General features: G+C 42.1%; 1 protein-coding gene across 9 annotated transcripts in view; it reads right to left on the bottom strand.

Annotated features, from left to right (window-relative positions):
- Positions 1 to 20,962, bottom strand: part of LOC122824346 (serine/threonine-protein kinase BRSK2-like) — an 89,548-nt gene that overhangs the window by 26,444 nt on the left and 42,142 nt on the right. For all 9 annotated transcript variants that reach the window (XM_044104832.1, XM_044104843.1, XM_044104853.1 and 6 more), the window contains exons 2-5: positions 15,487 to 15,581; positions 4,678 to 4,763; positions 2,366 to 2,506; positions 247 to 363 (exon numbers count right to left, since the gene is read on the bottom strand). In XM_044104832.1, the coding sequence (XP_043960767.1) occupies positions 247 to 363; positions 2,366 to 2,506; positions 4,678 to 4,763; positions 15,487 to 15,581 (439 nt within the window). The remainder of the gene's footprint in view (positions 1 to 246; positions 364 to 2,365; positions 2,507 to 4,677; positions 4,764 to 15,486; positions 15,582 to 20,962) is intronic.

Raw genomic sequence — 20,962 nt, 5'->3', positions numbered from 1 at the left:
AGCGTAACGTATCGTTTTGATGCCAAGCAGGTTACTGCAGCTAAGTTCAGACTTTTTGGTGCTCTGAATTATTTTCCAACAGGTTTTCATTGTGTGGAGAAAACTGAGACTTTCAGCTGCTTCCATTCACCAAAGCTTTGTTTTAAACAAAGCAGACTGATGTGAAGCATTTGGGTGATAAAGGTGGGAGTTTAAAGGAAAAGTTTCAGAAATGCAGGAACAATGAGGCAGCAGGTTGTTGCTCACCCACAGCTGGTCTCCAGCAGACTGTCCCCGACCTGCAGAGACGCCATGCCGAAGTCCGCTATCCTGATGTTATTCTTCTCATCTAACAACAAGTTCTCTGGTTTCAGATCTCTGTGGCTGCAGGGGGGAGAGAGACAGAAGGACAGAGAGACAGAAGGACAGAGAGACAGAAGGACAGAGAGACAGAAGGACAGAGAGACAGAGGGACAAAGAGACAGAGAGACAAAGAGACAGAGAGACAGAAGGACAAAGAGACAGAGAGACAGAAGGACAGAGAGACAGAAGGACAGAGAGACAGAGGGACAAAGAGACAGAGAGACAGAAGGACAGAGGGACAGAGAGACAGAAGGACAGAGAGACAGAGGGACAAAGAGACAGAGAGACAGAAGGACAGAGAGACAGAAGGACAGAGAGACAGAAGGACAAAGAGACAAAAGGACAGAGAGACAGAAGGACAGAGGGACAGAGAGACAGAAGGACAGAGAGACAGAAGGACAAAGAGACAGAGAGACAAAGAGACAGAAGGACAGAGGGACAGAGAGACAGAAGGACAGAGAGACAGAAGGACAAAGAGACAGAAGGACAGAGAGACAGAAGGACAGAGAGACAGAAGGACAAAGAGACAAAAGGACAGAGAGACAGAAGGACAGAGAGACAGAGGGACAAAGAGACAGAGAGACAAAGAGACAGAGAGACAGAAGGACAGAGGGACAGAGAGACAGAAGGACAAAGAGACAGAGAGACAGAAGGACAGAGAGACAGAGGGACAAAGAGACAGAGAGACAGAAGGACAGAGGGACAGAGAGACAGAAGGACAGAGAGACAGAGGGACAAAGAGACAGAGAGACAGAAGGACAGAGAGACAGAAGGACAGAGAGACAGAAGGACAAAGAGACAAAAGGACAGAGAGACAGAAGGACAGAGAGACAGAAGGACAGAGAGACAGAGGGACAAAGAGACAGAGAGACAGAAGGACAGAGAGACAGAAGGACAAAGAGACAGAGAGACAGAAGGACAGAGAGACAAAAGGACAGAGGGACAGAGTCAGTTTCATTCCTCACCAAAACTTCAACAAGTGTCAAACTTTATTCAACTGAATGTTTACAAATCAATTTAGCGCCTTAAATTGATTTGTGCAGAAAGCTAAGTGCACTAAACGTTTTCAAAGTTAGCAAAAACAATAAAACACTAAATAAACCTGGATCCTTATATAAGGTGGATATTTAAGGTGGATATTTTCTGTTTAAACTGTGAAAAAGATCTTTTGGTGTAAAAACTCCACATTCAAGTCAACATTTTGTGTTTACTGAGTTTCTGGTCGTCTGAGATTTTACAGCTTCAGATGAAGAAAACAAACAGTTTTATCATTTTGCCCAAAGGGAAATATTTCCTGGAAATCATAATGTGTTCTTTGCAAACATTTGCAATAAACTTCTGCTTTTGATCATAAACAGCTAACATTTGTTAAAACCTGCAGCTGAGGATTTTACTGATTCATCCAGTAAAAAACAGAGAGAAAGAAACCGAATCCTTCAAAGCCGAACACTTGACGTCCAACGCCGAGCGCCTTTGATGTGCAGGAGGAACGAAAGGTTTCAGGGAGACGAGAGGAGATCAAGAGGAGCCGCCGAAACCGTCGCCCCCGGCAACGGCTGACGAGGAGAGGAAACCGCCGAAACCGGAGCAAACGCTTCAAGAATCTGAGAAAATTCTGCACTTTTAGACCAAAGATCCATGTTTTCATCAACCAGAGACGGGTCGGGTTCTTCTGGACCGGACCGCAGGCTGGTTCTGAACCCGCAGACTGAACCAGACTGGGATCAGAACTGAACTGGACCGGGAACAGAACCGTGACGCTGGTTCTGAACCGGACCGGGAACAGAACCATGACGCTGGTTCTGAACCGGACCGGGAGCAGAACCATGACGCTGGTTCTGAACCGGACCGGGAGCAGAACCATGACGCTGGTTCTGAACCGGACCGGGAGCAGAACCATGACGCTGGTTCTGAACCGGACCGGGAGCAGAACCATGACGCTGGTTCTGAACCGGACCGGGAACAGAACCGTGACGCTGGTTCTGAACCGGACCGGGAGCAGAACCGCAGTGTGAGTACGGACCAGATGGAGTGGCTGTGGCAGAAGTCCAGCGCTGAGATGATCTGTCTGAAGAACTTCCGGGCCTCTTTGGGCGTCAGCCGGCCTTTCTTCACCAGGTAGTCGAACAGCTCGCCGCCGGACACGTGTTCCAGCACCAGGTACCTGCAGAGGTCAGAGGTCATCACACTCTGTCAGATCTACGGCTTCATTTATCAGGAAACATAAAAAAATTTAAATCTTTCCGAAAGTTTCAGGTTTCATCCCACACTTTATAAAAGGACTTTGACTAGACCGTTGCAGTCATCACTGTCAGAGAAATGTTAATGTTTATAAATAAAACATTATTTAACTGTTTTTATTTGATCCTTCTTGGCTGTTAGATTTTTATTTTGCTTCTGTTGAAGCAACTTTATGACATGATAAAAATAAATTGAAGGATCTGGTTTCTGTTTTACGTTTCTGGATCTCAGAGTTTTATCCTTATCTGAACTTCAAAGGAATTCAGTCAGTTTTAGCATTTTTCTAGCAGAAGAAAACAAATATTTGGATTCATAATTCATCTCCAGATGGTTTCCTGTCAGCGCAGAAATCTTTTGTTTCATCTTCCTTCCAGCTGAAGGAGCCATTAATCATATAATCCAGTCGTAAACTACAGAGTGTTCGGCTCTAACCTGCCTTGATGTATGAAGTAAATCTGTAGCTTTGCGTGTTTGTGCTGTAAAATGTTTCATCCATCTCCAGGACTGATTTATCTCAGGAACATCCCTGATCGCCGCGCCTCGCCGTCCTCGCCGCCTGATTTATTAGCAGATTAAGGGATCCGCTGGAGCGTTTCCCCGTCAGAGACGTTTAAATTAGAAACACGGCCGGCTGTGATTTGTGAGCGCGGACTTTCTGTTTGCATCCATGATGACCGTCCGTCGCCGTCCTCGCAACATTAGGAAAACAAATTCCGGCTCCATCTGACGCCGGCGGCTTTATCAATTATTGAGCGGCGCGTTAAGCGTCGCCGCTGGAGCGCGGCGACGCTTAACGCGCCGCAGATTAATGCAAACAATAAAGGAAGGAAAAGCTGCAGCTGCTGCAGGTTGGACTGATGGAGAAACAATTCAGGCTTAATGAGAAAACAAGAGAACAACCTGATCCTCTTGTCTCTATTAGAGAATCCAGACATTCGCTGCACAATTACTTTATTACTGAACATTCAGTAACAAGCGTTGACCTTTGAACTTTACTTCCACACTCTTCTATCACTTAGAGGCATGAGGGATTACTCAGCGATTATCTCAACGGTTGTTTAGCAGAAATCATTCTAAAAAATAAGGAGCAGGTGGAAAATGTCAGGCCCACAGCATGATGCTGCCACCACCATGCTGCATAGTTCCTGAGTGTGAAAGTCTCAGATTGATTAATGCAGCAACTGTTTTCTTTTTATTCATTTTTACGGCTTTTAATTAATAGGAAAATATATATTTTACTTATTCATTTATTTCATTTATTGTTTTTATAGTTAAATTACAGAATTTTACTATAATTTAACCCATTATGGAAAAAATTTAATTAGAACAATTACATTAGAAAAATATTTTTTTTTCTAAATTAGAAAAAATTTGAATAATCACAATTTTATATTTACAAAAAAAGTAAAACTATTTTCTTGCATTCAGTCACTTTGTCGTTTATTCTGCCTTTAACTTCCTTCTGTTGACTGGAGTTCTGCTATAATTACCCTGTTATATTACATTTACATGAATAAATACTGTAAAAAAATCATTGTCTTTGTCATATTTGGAGGTTTTGATATGAACGTCTTGATACCAAGATCTGATCGAACCAGATGGTCCACAGAGGTCAGTGGATCCAAATAACAGTTTTACTGTCATGATGTGAAAAATTTGAAAAATAAACACATTTCCTGATGGAAAAACTTTTCAATTGAAAGACTATTTTTACCCTGAAATGGAAATATATAAATAAAGCACATTTTATTTTGTAATTACAATTTGCACAACTTTATGATCAATGGAAACGCAGCTTCTGTCACATGACCAAACTCCTCCCATCCAGCAGAAACAACAAGATGGAAATGATGAACATCGGCTGTTAATATCAACCGGACCAGAACCGATACGTTAGCACAGATACATGGTGAATTAATGCGTTAAAACTTCAATCTCCGACTGCAGAGTTATCATCATGATGCTATGATGCTTTTTCTCCTTGTTCTTTAAGGAAATCGTTAATCCAGACAGAACTCAGGTGATAATCCCAGTTTTCACAGATGTAGAAAATCAGACCTAGAAGCTGAAATGAACCTCTAAAAAGGAGCTTACAGGTATTTCTTGTTTTCGTAGACGTCGTGCAGCTTCAGGACGTGAGGATGCTCGATGAGTTTCAGGATGGCGATCTCCCGCTCCACCTGCAGACAAAAACACACAAAATGAGTAAAAAGCATAGAAGCGCTGAGCTGAGAGTAAAAAACCTCCGGACCTGCAGCCAGAGCGTCTGATGAAAGCCGACACGCAGCATCTTTCCGTTACATCACTTTAATCAGACAAAGTGGGCCTGCAGGGTTTCACAGCCATGTTGTTTGGAGGCAGCCGAAGCAGAAATTCACACTTTAACCCCAGTTGGTTCGGCTGTAACCACCACTGATCTGCTGCTTAAAGTCTGACACCTCAGTTTAACACCAAAGTGTTACAGCGACCAGCTGGTCACGCCTGAACAGCCAGAAACAAGGAAAGCTGCTTGTAGCAGCGACAGAAAACAGAAATAATTTCTGTTCTCACATCCTTCACGCTGGCAGGAAACAAACCTGACAAAACTGAACCGCTGTGTGGCTAACAGTCCAAATTCACTCAGTTATCAGAAAACAGAGAGAAAAACAAATAAAAATGCTGTTGTTCAGGTAAATATCCAGATCTACTACAGAATACATGAAGCCAACAGCCTGCAGTTTGTTCATTTCATTCATGAAACATTAAATTCCTCCAAAGTCTGAAGTAAAATTTAAACTAAAGAGAAACTTTCAGTGACTGAAACCAACACACATCTTTTCTGTTTCCACAGGATTAAACAGCAGCAGCAGTTCATGACACCATATGGAGAAGTGCTAGAATAGTATTGTGATTATGTCACCCATCAAAAATATTAAACGCTTCTTTCTTCAAAAATGTTTAATATTTTGACATTTTTCCTTGTTAAACTACATAAAACACAAAGCTTCTTTTCTACGGGAATAAAGATAAAAAGCCGCAGTAAACGCGCATCTCACTCTGCTGAGGATCTTTGCAGATGGAGAACCGGCAGGCTAACGCTAGCTCACAATTTCTCTCTTTTTGAGTCGAAAATTACGAAAACGTTTGACTGCAAGAGCTTGGAAACGAACTGTCAGAGGAGCGGATTTCTACATCCCATAATGAGAAAGTTTCTTATTATTACGAGATGTAAAACTCGTTAAAACAGGAACATTTCTCGTTGTATCGAGACAAGTTTTAAATCCCATTCATTAAAACTACAGAACATTCTTGTCGTAATGGGATAAGTCTTGTTATAATGAGATACTTTCTCGTGAAAATATTTCTAAGCTGTGGCCCTTAAACGGTTCCGTAAAGAAATCGAGCTTGCAGTCTTTTCTTTGCTGAAATGTGACAGGAACGGTTCCTCAGAAGCATTACTGCCCCCAACAGGTCAGTTGAGAGAATTACATTCTATTACAAACCAGCCCTGTGCACGCTTTACTAAAGTATGGCCACTAGAGAGCGCTAATTTTCACCTCTGGTAGTAAGGTGAATTTCTTCAAAAATGTAGCTAATATAATAAATCTGTAGTTCAGATTAAAGGGGAAAGCAGCGGCCAGACGGAGCTAATGAAATACATTCCCACTGATCATTATGCTCTATAAAAGCTGGTGAAGCTTGCTGGTGACTTTTGTCAGGTTGTGTTAATATGATGCCAAGATATTTCTGCAAAATGAGTCCAAAAGCTGCAGCTGGGTCATGAACAGAACCATGATCCCAAACACTGCAGCAGATCTGCAGCACAATGTCTGAAAACGACAGAAGTTCCTTTACGGCCAGTAGTTTCACCTGAGAGTCATTAATGTTTTCACAGTCGCAGCCTTGAGCAGTATTAAGACCACCTGCTGTTCAGACAATTTGCCGCCTGCTGGTGCCTGAGTGGGCTGGAGGCCGGGCCGGTTCTGGCAGAGCAGTTCTTACTCTGACATGTTACTAAACATCTCAAAGCTCCTGTTCAGCTGGCCGAGTTTCCCCAAACAGGCCATTCAGAGCTTTATCTGTTTTTTACCGGCTCCACTTCCTGGTCAGATCAGTGACTGAGGCGTTAAAATCCAACCAGTCTGAGGAATAAAACTCCCACCAGAACCGCAGTGTGACAGACACTGTGACTCCGGACGTCTCCGGTTTTTGCAGCTTTTGTTTCTGTCAGCAGATCTTCACAGACGTCCAGCTTGTTGTGATTCCTGCAAAGAGAAATATTTTCTCCTCACCCAGAAACCGGACAGGCTTCAGGAGTCTGGACTCAGTCCTAAACTAAATACTCTGACTCACTGTTATTACTGAATATCTTACTGAACCGCAGTTATCAGTGGTGTTAAATCAGTCAACATTATAATGAATGGCAGGTTGTGAGTCTACAGCACTGTTTGAAATGATCCTAAAAACTCAGATGAATCTAAAACTTTGTGTGAGGTGGGAGAATCAGCGGCGTCTCCACGGTGTTCCCAGGCGCCTGCTTGCTGATGCAGCATTAGGGGTTTAGTGGGACCGTCTGGCAGCAGAAATGATTTAAAGTCTCTTCATCTCACACCTCTGGGAGCGTTTCATGTTCTGAAGGAGGCTGGAAACATGAAAGTAACAAAAAGTTGATGGATTAGGCAATACTGACTCAGACTGTCAGATTCCAGAAGATGAGGAGGATGTAAAGGTCTGATGATGAAGATTTGATCATCATCTAACTGGTGAGTCCACAGAAACCAGACAGCATCAATATTTATAGAATAAGTGGAAATCCATCCCACTGATCTTCATCAGACTTAAACACGTCAACATGTCGCTGCGTTAATGGTCCTTTCTTCTGCCTCTTCATCGGAGCGCCTCCCCGTCTGGACTCCGCTCTGGTGATGGGACTGACAGAACGGACAGACTCGGGACAGAAGAGCCTGAAAACCAGATTTCACTTCCATCAAAGCCGCCGCTCTTCAAAGCCCCGTCACTGAGGACGGCGCCGGAGGCTGGCAGCAAATAAATTATAAAAGAAATCAGGTTTTAATCTTTGGATCAGTGTCCTGCAGAACCGGAGAAGCTCCTGGCCTGAGGGGGCGCTGCACCCAGACCCTCTGAAGGAAACGACACAAAACCCTCTGAAGAAAACTGAGTGCAACTCACTTCTTCACCAAATGGAAACAAAAAGGAATGGCGTCAGAATTCAACGACTGGAGGATTTTTCTTTTGCCTTTGGTAAAAAACCATGAACCATTTACCCAGAATGCCCTGCGCTGTAGTCCACTTCCTGCTTTTGGAGCGGTTTCCAGTCCGCTTGGCGTTCCGATATGCATTCGGTCCAGAGTTCACTTCAACCAAACAGAGACAGAGGTTTGTAGGTGGACCAGAGTTCACCGGACTTTGAAACTAAACAAACTGGAACTGGATTCAAGAGTAGCAACTGTTCACTGATTGTTACAAAAATTAACTGTTCAGAGTTTTATTTGCTCTCCTCATGGCTTTCTATAACAATCTTATGCAGAAGAAAGACCATAAAACCGCATTCTTATCGTTTTTAGCAGATCTCAGGCCGTCTTCTCCTCCTACTCATCCACTGAATAATTACTCTCCCGTCCTGCTTCACTTCCTCCATGAAGTTTCCCTGGAGCTTCCTGCTCTGGTTTTCCAGTCCGTCATCATTCTCTGGGTTCGCCTGCGTTGCGTCGGTAAGTGATCCTCTGTAAATGTCCCCGGTGTCTCCGCCTTCACACATCAGCCCGGCTGCCATCAGATACAGTTGCCTCTGTTTTCATCAGGTCTCCGCCTGGCAGAGGCTAATTAAAGACATGTACAAGGTAAGCAGGCTCTGAACCTGGAGCCCCCCGAGTTCTCTGCCACACTGACGGTTATTAGACTCAATTATGTCCCATATGGTTTTTTAATGTGCTGTAATAAAGTGCGCTGTGACGGTTGATGGAAGGTTGCAGGTGAAACTCTGGGTTACTCAGAGACAGCAGAACCGCTTCCTGGTTGAGTCAACTGCCTGGAAAGGTGACGATGTTTAAGACTCTAATAAGTCGGGTTGTGCAGGACGCAGGCGAAGAAGAGCCGCTTTAAATTCAATTACCTCCTGGACGTCTGCATGTTAATACAAAGCAATTAGTGCTGGTTTGTTCATGTATGAACAGAGGAATGGAAATGAACGTGTGACATTTCACAGCCCAGGATCTGCAGACTGAGAAACCTCATTACAAGTGCGAACGCTCCGCGTCTCTTTCACGAAGTGAGATGAAAAGTCAGCGTGAGGACGCCGTGGTCATCCAGAGTTCAACCTCTGCTGCTTTTTTATTCACTTCACCCCCAGGCGAGAGTTACAGCGTCTTCTCTGCCTCTCAGCTCATTCAGCATCAGATCAAACCTTCACTAGTCTGGACTGACTAACACAGCCGGGCTAAAGGTACCATGTGGCAGGAGCCACAGGAAGAACCAGGTAGAAAGACCGCAGACCGGGATCTGAACCCAGGACCTTCCTCCTGCAAGGATTTGGAGAAACAATGTTTCCTCCTGTTTGTTCGTCACAGAAATGCAAACAGAACCAGTGAAAATAAAACAGAAAACTGTGAAATCCAACAGATTTTAGACATTTCTACTGCTTAAAAATTAAAGTTGCTTCTATCACAGCCAAACACACAAACTGGTTGATGAATTGCGACACCGATGCCACACTATTTATCCTCCTCCTTTATCGGTTTTATCAGCCTCCTTTAAGGAGAATAACTGCAGATTGTTTCACCTCCAAGCACGAGATCAAAGATCTAATCTGAAACCTGCCAACGACCCGACAGCGAGACTCCAGACTTACAGCGATTATCCTGCTGCTCTACAAGGCCGGATCAGAGTGAGGCGACTTCAGGTTCAACTCCGGGCTTCCAGCGTCTTAACGTGGTTCATTTCTTACCGAGGCGTAACTCTGTCGCTTTTCCTGCTGCTGAGCAACACTTGAGGCAAGTTTAGACACTCTCCTCTAATTCCCAAAGGTGACACCAGAAATCACATCCGTACCGACTGAAATCCTCCGTCACCACAAAACCATCTGTCACTCAGGTAGACTCTTATTTTGAAAATGGAATAAAAAAATATGAGGAAGAAGTTTAGAAATATTCAAGAGAAGAAAAGAAGGTTAGCAAGACGTTTCAGTCAGCGTGTTGAAGTTAGAATGTTTCTGAAGTGACGTTCTATGCAGATGATATTATTATTATCAATTAAACTAAATTAATTAAATAATTCTCAGATTTAATATAATTTATGTTTCTCTGTTTTTCTTATAATTGTCTTAAAATATTTGAGAACTGACTTCCAGATACCCAGAATCCATCATTACAACTTGAAATGGTTTTATTTTTCACACAAAGTGCAAAACTTTTATTTATTTATTTCACAAATTTTCTCTCAACATTCCTGTTCAAGGTTCCACAAAAGAGAAGAAATATCCAGAGAATCTGTAAATATGCTTCAAGAAAAGGTAGAAAACTGTGAAGCTCTGCAAACAAACAGCAACAGGAAACTTTACATGAGCATCAACTCCGGATTCAGTGTCAGATCACAGAAAGAAAAGTTTCCTGCAGCCGTCAGTCAGCAAATCTAAGTTTACAATATTAAAAAGTCCAACAATCCAGCATCTCTTAACTTTAAAATCTAATTTCATCATCATCCGTCCTGCTGCTGGTTTCATGTTTGAAACCTGCCAACACGTATTTTCCTCCATTTTCTCCGAGTCGCGTCAAAAGCCAACAGCCTCCTGGGATCGACGCCTCCTCACGGCGGAGCTGCTCTTAATGAATTACAAGGACCAACTCTTCCAAATCTCTCTTTAATTGAAACACGATGCAGTGGGCCGCCGGGGAGCCGCTGGGGGCCGTAAATCGGAACATCCGCTCAGTAATCAAACCGCCATCTGTTGCCATGACGTCCAGAGGAGAGCCCGGCTCAGTCCGCGGTCCAATCGCAGTCAGACAGCGAGACGCGGGGCTCCACAGACGACACGGAGCATTCAGGCGCTTTATGGAGCAACAGGAATCCATGAGGAGCAGTTTGCTCCGACAAAACAGGGAACAGGAGAAGAAACGGGAGGAAAGAGGGAAAGAAAGAACCGGAAGGACAGAAAAGTACTGGACCCGTCCCACTGGAAAACAACATGAACACTACCAAATAGCTCAAATTCTGGATTTGGAGCATAAAATAGTTTAAATTACTCGCTCAGAATCTCTTTTTATTTTTTTCAACTCCAGTGGAGGGAAAAAATTGCCGAATCATAAACCTAAAACTTCTCGGTCAGCGTTTTGTTGCCGCTCCCTGGTTTTCCTCAGAGCTTTAATTCTCGCCAGCGTCCCCTGATGAAAAACTATTTCTGTCATCAATCAGGTTCCAGCTGACGGATCGTCCTGCAGGACGGACCTCGTCACGCCGCTTTCTTTTCCCTCCTCAAATTTCCTGCAATAATCTCCAGTGTGACGGTTCGCTCTCAGTGATCTGGAGGACAGAGTTTGTTCTTCCACATGGATAACAGTCCAGGTTTTTATTTAAAACGAGTCCCACAGGGCTGTATTTTATCCACAGGTTTTGGCTAAAGTGCATTTTTATGCAGACGACGCCAAATTTACTCAGCTGGTTCTTCTCTCTAATGACCTGCAGTATTTTCCTAACTTAGTTATTCCATATTGTTTAATTACATCAATTTAATTTAGTTTTTATGACAGGTTTTAAAAAGGCAGAACGTTCATCTGTTATTTTGAACAGGTTTCTATCAGGCTGGTGACGAAAAATGGAAAAAGAAAAAGCAGAGAAAGAAGAAGAAAGAGAAAGAAATTAAAATACATTTAAATATAAATAAAAATTCACTCCTAAAGCAAACTTGGAGACACAAATCAAGTTTTAGGAAAACATACATATGAGCAGCTGGAAATGCCAACTCCATCATCTGCTCCACCTGCAGCTGCTGTGGTTCTGACCCAAACCAACCTGTTCCCCTCCTGGCCTGTGGGGGCGCTGCACCAACAACCACTGAAGGAAACCACACAAAAACCTCTGAAGACGCTGAGAGCAACTTCCTTCTTCACCAGATGGAAACAAGATGGAGGCGTCAGATTTTAGTGTTGGAGGATTTCTCTTTAGTCTCTGGTAAAAAATCACAAAGCTTTTCTTCTGCTAGCGCTAGGCTAGCACGTTTGTTTTGGTTGTTTTTATTAATTCACATTGCAGGTTTGGCTCCCAGTAGAGGAAACAGAGAAACCAACCAAAACTAATTCTATTAGTAAAAATGAGATGAAGGTTCATCCTGAACCAGAGTATCTAATAATTCCTAATATTTCTCCTTTCAGGATCAAAAACGATTGTCTCGTTTTGTCCAGTAAATTCCTTCAACATGACAACAGCCTGTTTTTTCTCTTGAAGCAAAGAAACACAATGAAAAATATTTCCTTCTCCATTAAAGTGATTTGATAAAGAGCAGCGTAGAGAGAGACGAACAAAAGAAAACAATCTGTCTGCACAGAGCAACAGTTAGTCAGGTTCTGCTGGGGAATGTAAATGTGTGAACAAAAGGAGACATTCATATGCAAAACCTCCTCAGAACGACGCTCAACGCGCCGCAAAGTTCAGCGAGAAAAGCTGCAGCAGAAAAAGCAGCAGAAACGTCTTTAAATGTCACAGACGGTGGAACGAAGTGAGGAAATCCCCGCCGACGCAGGGCGATGTTTTCTACATTTCCAGCCGGCTGCTTGGACTCCTTCGCCTGAGCTCACCACAGCCATGACTCGGTACAAAACAAATTAAAAAGTAACTGTTGCCATGACAACAGGGGGGTTGAACCCCTCAGACAGGCGCGAGGAGAGAGAAAGGTTTTCATCAACGGCTCTGCTGACAGACATCAGTAGAGCTCAGAGGAGCAGAAAACTGCAGCGACAGTCGCCTCTAACTGGATCCACAACCGGCTGCAGGATCAGCAGACAGAAACACAGCAGCAACGCTAATGACGCAACGCTAACCGTGCAATGCTAACGATGCAGCAATGCTAACCATGGAACGCTAACCATGCAACGCTAATTGTGCAGCAATGCTAACCATGGAACGCTAACAATGCAATGCTAACGATGTAACGCTAACCATGCAGCGCTAACATTGTAGCAATGCTAACCATGCAATGCTAACGATGCAGCAATGCTAACCATGGAACACTAACGATGCAATGCTAACGATGTAACGCTAACCATCCAGCGCTAACATTGCAGCAACGCTAACCATGCAATGCTAACGATATAATGCTAACCATGCAGCGCTATCAAAGCGATGCGTTTCAGGTGGCTACAGAACTGAGTCCATCCGACTCCAGGATAAAAACATGAAGTGTTTTCCTGTTCATTGTTTCACTTTCAGAATTAATAATCAATTATTTCAGCTCATAAGAATTCAGATGATGACAAAAGAAAAATTAATTTCACACATTTTCAAGAAACTAGGGAATTTGCTGATGTCAAAATGTTGTAAATTTGCAATAAAAGGGAATTACAATTTCCCTTAAAAATGGCCTAAATTTAGCAGATTAAAACAAAGAAATTCTTTAGTATCATAAAATGATGAAATCTGTAAGAAAAAACTCCAATTTACTGAGATTTTAAAGTCAGACATTTGCAACAAAAAGTGTCACACCTCCTCTAAGATTGAGGTGGAAAATTTATCAGATTCATTTGGATATTTTCCAAACTGCAGTTTAATTTTTAGTCATAAATAAAGGTATTTCTGAGAGAAATATATGCATTTAAGAGAAACCTGTTCATATTTCATAGAATACAGCCAGAAAATACCACCTGCTGAAAGCTGGAGGTTTTATTTCTGTGTTTATAGTCACTTTTTAAATACAAACCTTTGATTATTTAGTAAAGATGAACACAAACATTTGGTAGGGAAGTTTTTATGTTTTCTTTTATAACAGTATTTTTGAATAAACTATGTAATAATTTTATAATTTGAAGAATACTTCAGTTAAAGGGAGGAGTTAAAAAACCAACATCTACAATCAAAGGACCTGAAGCTCTCCATTATGATTTTTACAACGTCTTAAGTATGAAAAACTTAAACTTTATGCAAAAGATTACAATTTGCTGCCACCTGCTGGACATTATGGGTATTACTCCTCATGCAGGTATTTAGTGATGTTTGCTTTGTGAATCCAGTGCAGAAATCAAAGTTTAAATCAAATCATTCTGAACTGTTCTGTAGATTAAATGTTTCCAGTTTATCGGATATTAAATGTTTTCGCATCTCCTGCCACAGGAAGAATGTTTGACCTGAGAGTCAGGAGGTTTCAGATAGTAGAAAATAAAAAACTCCTTCACATGCAATTCACCACAAACTCTTCCAGTCTGACTGCTGCAGCCAGGAACCAATCAGCAGCGAGTTCCCGCTGTGACCTCACAGCTGAAGCCGTCCTGACATCGTCGCCTAAACGTTCCTTCACTCAGCGCCAGACTTTTCTTCAGCATCGTGTTGACAGCCAATTAACTGCAGAGCCACAGAGTTCCTCACGCTGACCAATAGGATGAAAGTCACATGACCTCTGCCGGATCCCCTCCAGTCACACTCACACACGGTTTCATAACGACGCTTCATGTTGGAGCAGAGGCTCAGAAAGAGGTGAAAAAAGTGGTTTCAGAAGAAAATTGGCTCTGCTGATGATGAACGACTGACTCATTCCCAGCTGTAACTTTTGATGTGCCAGTAATGCAGATTAAAACACGGTAAATGCTGAGACAAGCTCTGACATTTTAACATCACAGACTGAGTGAGACAGATCGTAATGAGGCGGGGAGCTGAATGAAAGGCTGTCGAGTCAGAAACCTTCCTGATGGAGGAAACGTGGGAAATCAGACAAATCCTCCAGTTTTACTCTGCAGCAAGATGAAAATTGGCAGAAATAATCTCACTAGTTGTTCAGTAACCCACTTTCAGGGACAGTTTTAGTTTTATCTTTTTGTATTCACATCAGAGGAGAATCTTGTTACTCAGTTCAGAAATGTGCAGCACATTTTATTTTTTATGCTAAATTAAATTTTTTGAACTAAAGCAAAAGTAACACTTATTCATGTGTTACAAATGTTCAGAATAAATCACCGTTTAAAGGAAAGTAGAAATCAAACTTTCTCAGCGAAATGACCAAACTATGAAACGGGAAAGCGTTCAACTCCGTCACACACAGCAGGAAGCGAAGGTTGTCCAGCGAACGTGAGTCAGAGCGCCACACGAGACTCACTCGGCCTTCGCCGCATCCACCTGTTTGCTTACGGTGTAGGAGGGACGGCGGTAATAACAGGAGCAATAAAGAGCAGGTGTCTGTCCGCCGTGTGAGCCCGAACACCTGCGCTGTACGAGACTGCAGCCGGTTCAATACGTGTGGGTGACACAGTGACAGCTCTAAAGTGCACCTGCATCACTTTCTGCTCTATTTCTGGCTCCTGTGGGAGTGAAGCGCGAATGTTTCTGCAAAACTGAAGCTCAACAACAGCTAAAACTGACGCTAGGAAGCTCCTAGGAACAATTCCTGCTAGAAAAAGTGACTGCATGACTTTATGTCTCTGGATTAGATGCACCTGTAGGTTTTCTTCCAGAGAGAAAAATGTATCGCTCATTTTCAGAAAAGCTAATCTCTTCTACAAATGAAAATGTTTACTGCGTACCGTCAGTCAGGACAAAGAGAGGACCTTAAAGGTTCCCTGTATGCACTCACCAGCACCCAGGAAAAATATGAATCATTTTCAGAAGTGCTTTAGTAAATCCTTGAATCAGAAGTGTCCAGCATAACAGTGATCAGCAGCAGGCTGAAAGATGAATCATTTTCCTCCCTGTTTGGAGGTGAAACAGTCTTACCTTCATTAGAACAGACTCGCTGAGCTTTTCTCTGTTGACGATCTTTATGGCGACCTTTTGACCTGTGACACAGTGGAGACCCAGCTTCACCAGACCTGAAACACAGACATCAAACATTCACATCCAATCTGATTCAGAACTTTTAAAATGTCAGTCACCACATTTTAGAACAGAGCAGCGATAAAAAACCAACCAGCCAACCACCAAGCTATCGCTCCAACCGCGACCCAACCACCTTAACAACCACCTTAACAACCACCTCAACACCCACCTCAACACCCACCTTAACAACCACCTTAACAACCACCTTAACAACCACCTTAACAACCACCTTAACAACCACCTTAACAACCACCTTAACAACCACCAACCAGACGCTCTGCGCAGCAAACCAACCATCCAACCAATTACCATCAACTGACCGCCAAAATACTCATCCAAACCAACCAGCCAAAACTGACCCTTAACACAAACTACCAAACCAAACTATCAAACTACCAAACACAAAACAGAGTTTGTTTCTTCCACCTTGTGCTCAACCAATAAGATGTTTTAATCAAAAGGAGGATTTATCAGAGAAGCTGTTTTGGTCCAGTCCTCTACTGTCAGTCCTGGAATCACCTGATGTTACACCTGGAATCACCTGATGTTGCACCTGGAATCACCTGATGTTAAACAACGTCTCCTCCAGTGTGATCACAGGAGGAGACCAACATGGAGCTTCATGGATTCTTCGATGATCAGAAGCTGCAACCTCTTAACTATTCTCCTTTGTCACCACAAAACACTGAAAAACTGTCAATGGAAAACCTGCGTTCAATGATTCAAATAAAGTCTGCATAGAGCGGATTATCTTCCCACAATATTATATGACACAAATATGAGACAAGAAACCCTCAGATGTTTATGATCAGAATAAATGAGTTGAGCTGCTGGAGCCTCCAGACAGATGAAACTGTAATAAATCTGCGTCTTTTAGCTCCCAGATCTCCTTTCTGTTGTGCACCTCTGAGATCTCACCTGATGGAAATGTTGCAGCGTAACGCAAATGTCAACAAGCAATACCTTTATCTTAATGCGGCCACAATGGCTCCATCCATCTCCATCAAAGCCCCGACATCAGGGACTGTGTGTCTCACTTTGTACTGAAGGTCTGCAGGCGGCGGAGGAAATGCCACGGCGCATATGCACCTCTTCATTACCGCGCAGGTTTCACAGGACGTCAGCCTGAAAGGTGCTTTCCGCCGCTGGGAAATGAGCGAAGCTGAGAACAATGGGGGCGTCTTGACCGGCACGGCAGCCTGGGGGCGCTTTCATGTCGGCAGGTAGATCTGAAATGGCAGCTGGAGCCGTGCTGGTCAGGCCTCATTGATCTGCTGGTGAAGAAGAGCCAGCATGGCTTCATCTGCATCAGTCAGGACAAGGAGAGCGGCCCAAAGGTTCCCCGTATGCACCCACCACCATGTGGTACAACAACGAGCCGTACTGGAGGAGAAGTGGAGGAAAACTCCTGGTTTTGTTCAGGAATGAGTGGAAAACGCAGCAAGAGGTCAATCAGTGACTGTAGAGACCGAAAGAACAAGATCGAGGATACAAGCAGCCGGAAAGAGTTTCCTCCATAAAATAATTATAATCCAAAGGTTTACTAAAGTTTATTTATACTATTCCTGTTACAGAGTTTCTGGTTTCCTAGGTTTTGTTTTCAGAACCAGTTGGTAAAGATCCATTTGGTCTCTTCAGGGTCGACCATCTGAGTTCTGATAGGAGCTCATGGTGAGAAAACATTCATCGTTTGTTTCCACTGACAAACACCAAAAAGCTTAAATACAACCGAGTTACTGCTGCAGCTTGGCAAAGATTTCATCATCATCATCATCATATTTTCACAGCTAACAAACAAATTCAAATCAGTTATTTACAATTTAGAGCCTTTTTTACATTATTTTATTGAAAAGATCAAATTGCTCAGAAGAATTTCATCAGTTTCTGCATTTAAAAAATGATTATAATGATTTATTAATCCCAATAATCAGTACATGACAGGAGTTTAATTATTTAAGGTTCTTCATAAAACCAAAGTTAAAGGAGCAAATAAAATGTATATTTAAGAGACAGAAACCCAGACTGGGATTACTGGGAATGTTTCCACACACAGACAACAGATGGTATTTAGGGTGGAAGTTAGTGCAACATGGGTCCACTGAGAGCCGTACGCAGGACTTATTTCCACTAAAAACCCATTTATGATCTCATGATTACCTGCAGAGTTCGTCCGTTTCCTGTGATTACTCCCCTGACACGTAAATATGTGGTTTTGTCTCAGAAGACGAGCGACGCAGCTTTGATCTCGTGCAGAATGAGAACCATAAAAATCAGTTTGGACTTGACATTTTTCAGCGTGCCTCCCAGTTATTGCAAACGCAGAGCTCAAAACTGGGCCGCAAAGTGATAATCTCTGACATTTTCACATCTACTTAGCTTCCCCCTGCCTCGTTATTCAGCTCTGACATTTGCTGTGTGGAACAACTTTCCAGTTGTCTGCTGATTTCTGCACCTGATAGACAAACAACAAAGAACGTAAGAGAGGAAAAGTGCCTGGAAAAACATCTGGCAGTTACATCTGGTGTCAAAATGTCTATTAGGCAAATAAACAGTACAAGCAGTGGTTGGCGCACTTCTGCTAATGCACCAACAGAAAAGGTCATTTTTCTGCTCTTTTGCTACATTTGGAAATATTTAGTGAACTTAGCTTCCCCTAAATTAATTTCTCTGGATAATTAATAATAATTTACTTGGCTGTAAATTAACAACGTTGAGTTGAATAAAGTTCAACATTGTTTTCCTTATTGACAGCTAAGAAATCTTCAAATAGTTAGATTTTAATACCGGTACTTTCTGTTTTTTTATTTTAGACAGAAAACATGCAGAAACAAAATAAAGGGGAAGAACAAAATTAAATTAAATTAAATCAAATTAAATTAAATTGCTGCTGGAGGATTGAAGTCGTTCAGGGCAGATGTCATTTGAATTGAAGTTAGCGCGTTAGCATTAGCCTCCACTAAATGCTGTGTTTCAATCTTGCTAGCGCTAGCGAAGCTAATGTTTATGACTAGCACAACTAGCCTTTGTATGTTCTCCTCAAATCTTATTGAATTAAACTGAGCTGAAATGAGAACGTCTCCCAGGTGTAAACTACAACCAGGTTAGCATCTCGCTGCCTCTTCAGAACAATCACGAGTCCGTCAGAGAAACAGATTATTTTCTACTGGATAAAGATAAACCACTGCCAGTCCAATTCAGCCCCAGATCTGGGAAACAAACACCTGAAATGCTCCAGTTCAAACTCCACAGACCTCAGCTTAACGCCACAGCAGCTTCCTTCCAGAAAACAAAACCAACCATCAGGCACGGCGGAGGAGGGATGGTGATCTGGGCTCGTTTTACAGCCGCAGAACCGACTGAATTTCCACTTATTGAGTCAAACCTGAACTCTGTTACACTGTAGAACTAAATATGTTCTGCCTTCAAAGACAACAGGAACATGTTTATTGGTATTTAAATGCTTCAAACTTCAGTTGTAAGTAATTAACTCTTAATGTGACGTTATAAGAAAACAGCAATAAGTTCAGGAGCAAAGCTGATCGGATTAGAGGAGTAAATTCATTCAGATTTATTTCACAGCTCAATGTTAAATATCAGAGCCACAGGAAGATAAAATCCATGCACGGCTGCAGCTGAAGTCACACGGGCTTTTATTGATTTCTCTCCTCTAAATCAGATCAGTCCTCACCGCTAATCAGATCAATATCACATGACCTCTGACCTCTGGCGGCTGAACTCGTTTCTCATCCATTCCCAGGTGTTTCCTCTCTGCTCTGAGCCCCAGAGATAAAAAATGATCCGTAAAGAGTCCATTTATCTCCTTTAATAAAAATACTTGACTAACAGAAACACTGCGGACGTAAAACAACATGATTCACCTGAACGCCCCACAGGACGCTGCGTTCAATGACACGGCTTTCAGACACCTTTAACATGAAGACAAAACTATTTTAATTTAAATCCTCTGGAGCTCAGATTCTTCCTGAGAAATTAAGGTTTTCTGAACATTAAAGACTTTGGATAAACTCCTTATCAAAACAGCTGGTTGGTTAAAATATCTGGAGGCAAAATCTGGAAAAAATTAATAAAATAAAATAAATAAGATCAGTTTCTTACCAATAAAATGACACGAAATGTAAAAGTTTTCATTTTTGATGGTTAGAAAAAATGAATCCTTCACAGTTTTTTATTTGTGTTTTATAAGTTTGTGCCGTTTGGGCTTAAAGAAAATCTGCCTGTCACACATGGAGTTCCTCAGGGTTTTGTGTTCAGTCAACTTTTATTCAGCTTTGGAGAAAATAGTTTCCAGCCGACTGGAACCGTGACCAGAAAAGTTAGGAAGTATTCAGAGATTCACAGAACTGATTCGGCCCTGAAAGTGACAAATTTAGCAAAAGATATTTAAACTATTAAAAAGATGAAAACAGTTCTTTAAAATAAATTCTGTAAAATTAAAGTGTAAAAGTATTTAAGGACAATGATTCAAATTATTGAATTAAAACTGATGTACTTCTCATGGATTTGTTTCAACAGTAATTCTTTCATCATTTCTGTATTTATTCCTAATTTTATTTTATTTTTATTTTTAAATCAGCATCCTGACATCTTAGAAACAAACAGATGGTGGATTTTCATCAGGTTATGTTTTTATAATAAATAGTGTAAATTAAACCATTATGATGCTGCTGACCAACGACAGAAAAACGGATCTAAAATCTATTGCTAGAGTTTAAATCTCATTGAACTATTTCTATTTAAAACCTGCTTTGTCTACAGATGAACCTGGTCATTTCTCTTTCCTTTAACCTTTAGATGCATCGTTTTCTGCACTGCGTTGGTCCAGCTCCAGACTGACTGGATTGATCCGTCCTGCTGCCTTACAGGGGAAAGACGGCCTGTAAATGAGAGCAATGATTCTTCCTGGAAGTGAAATAAATGTTGCTGCAATATAAGAATAATTTAACTTTAACAAGCAGGAGATTCTTTAACAGATTCATTGAACTGAACTCACATGATCTTCCGTCATGAATCTCTTTAAAATAAACAACTTTTACTTTTTATCTCTTCTTAAAGAAACTGAATTTAACTGAGAGATTTATTTATTTTATTCTAAAATAATATTGTAGAATAAAACCTGAACCAAATTATCCGGTAGCTGCAAGACAAAAACAAATGACTGAAGCTCAGGACTTCCAGTAGGAGGCGCCGGCTCCCACCTCTAACGCTGGAACCATAAATGTTGGAGCGTTTTGTCCGTTAGCGGCGATCAGCGTTAGCGGCGATCAGCGTTAGCGGCGATCAGCGTTAGCGGCGATCAGCGTTAGCGGCGATCAGCGTTAGAGGCGATCAGCGTTAGCAGTTTTCCTTGCTGACC

Source organism: Gambusia affinis, linkage group LG02 (genome assembly GCF_019740435.1).
Source record: "Gambusia affinis linkage group LG02, SWU_Gaff_1.0, whole genome shotgun sequence".
Classification (NCBI taxonomy): Eukaryota; Metazoa; Chordata; class Actinopteri; order Cyprinodontiformes; family Poeciliidae; genus Gambusia; species Gambusia affinis.
This window is presented reverse-complemented; position numbering and strand designations above follow the sequence as displayed.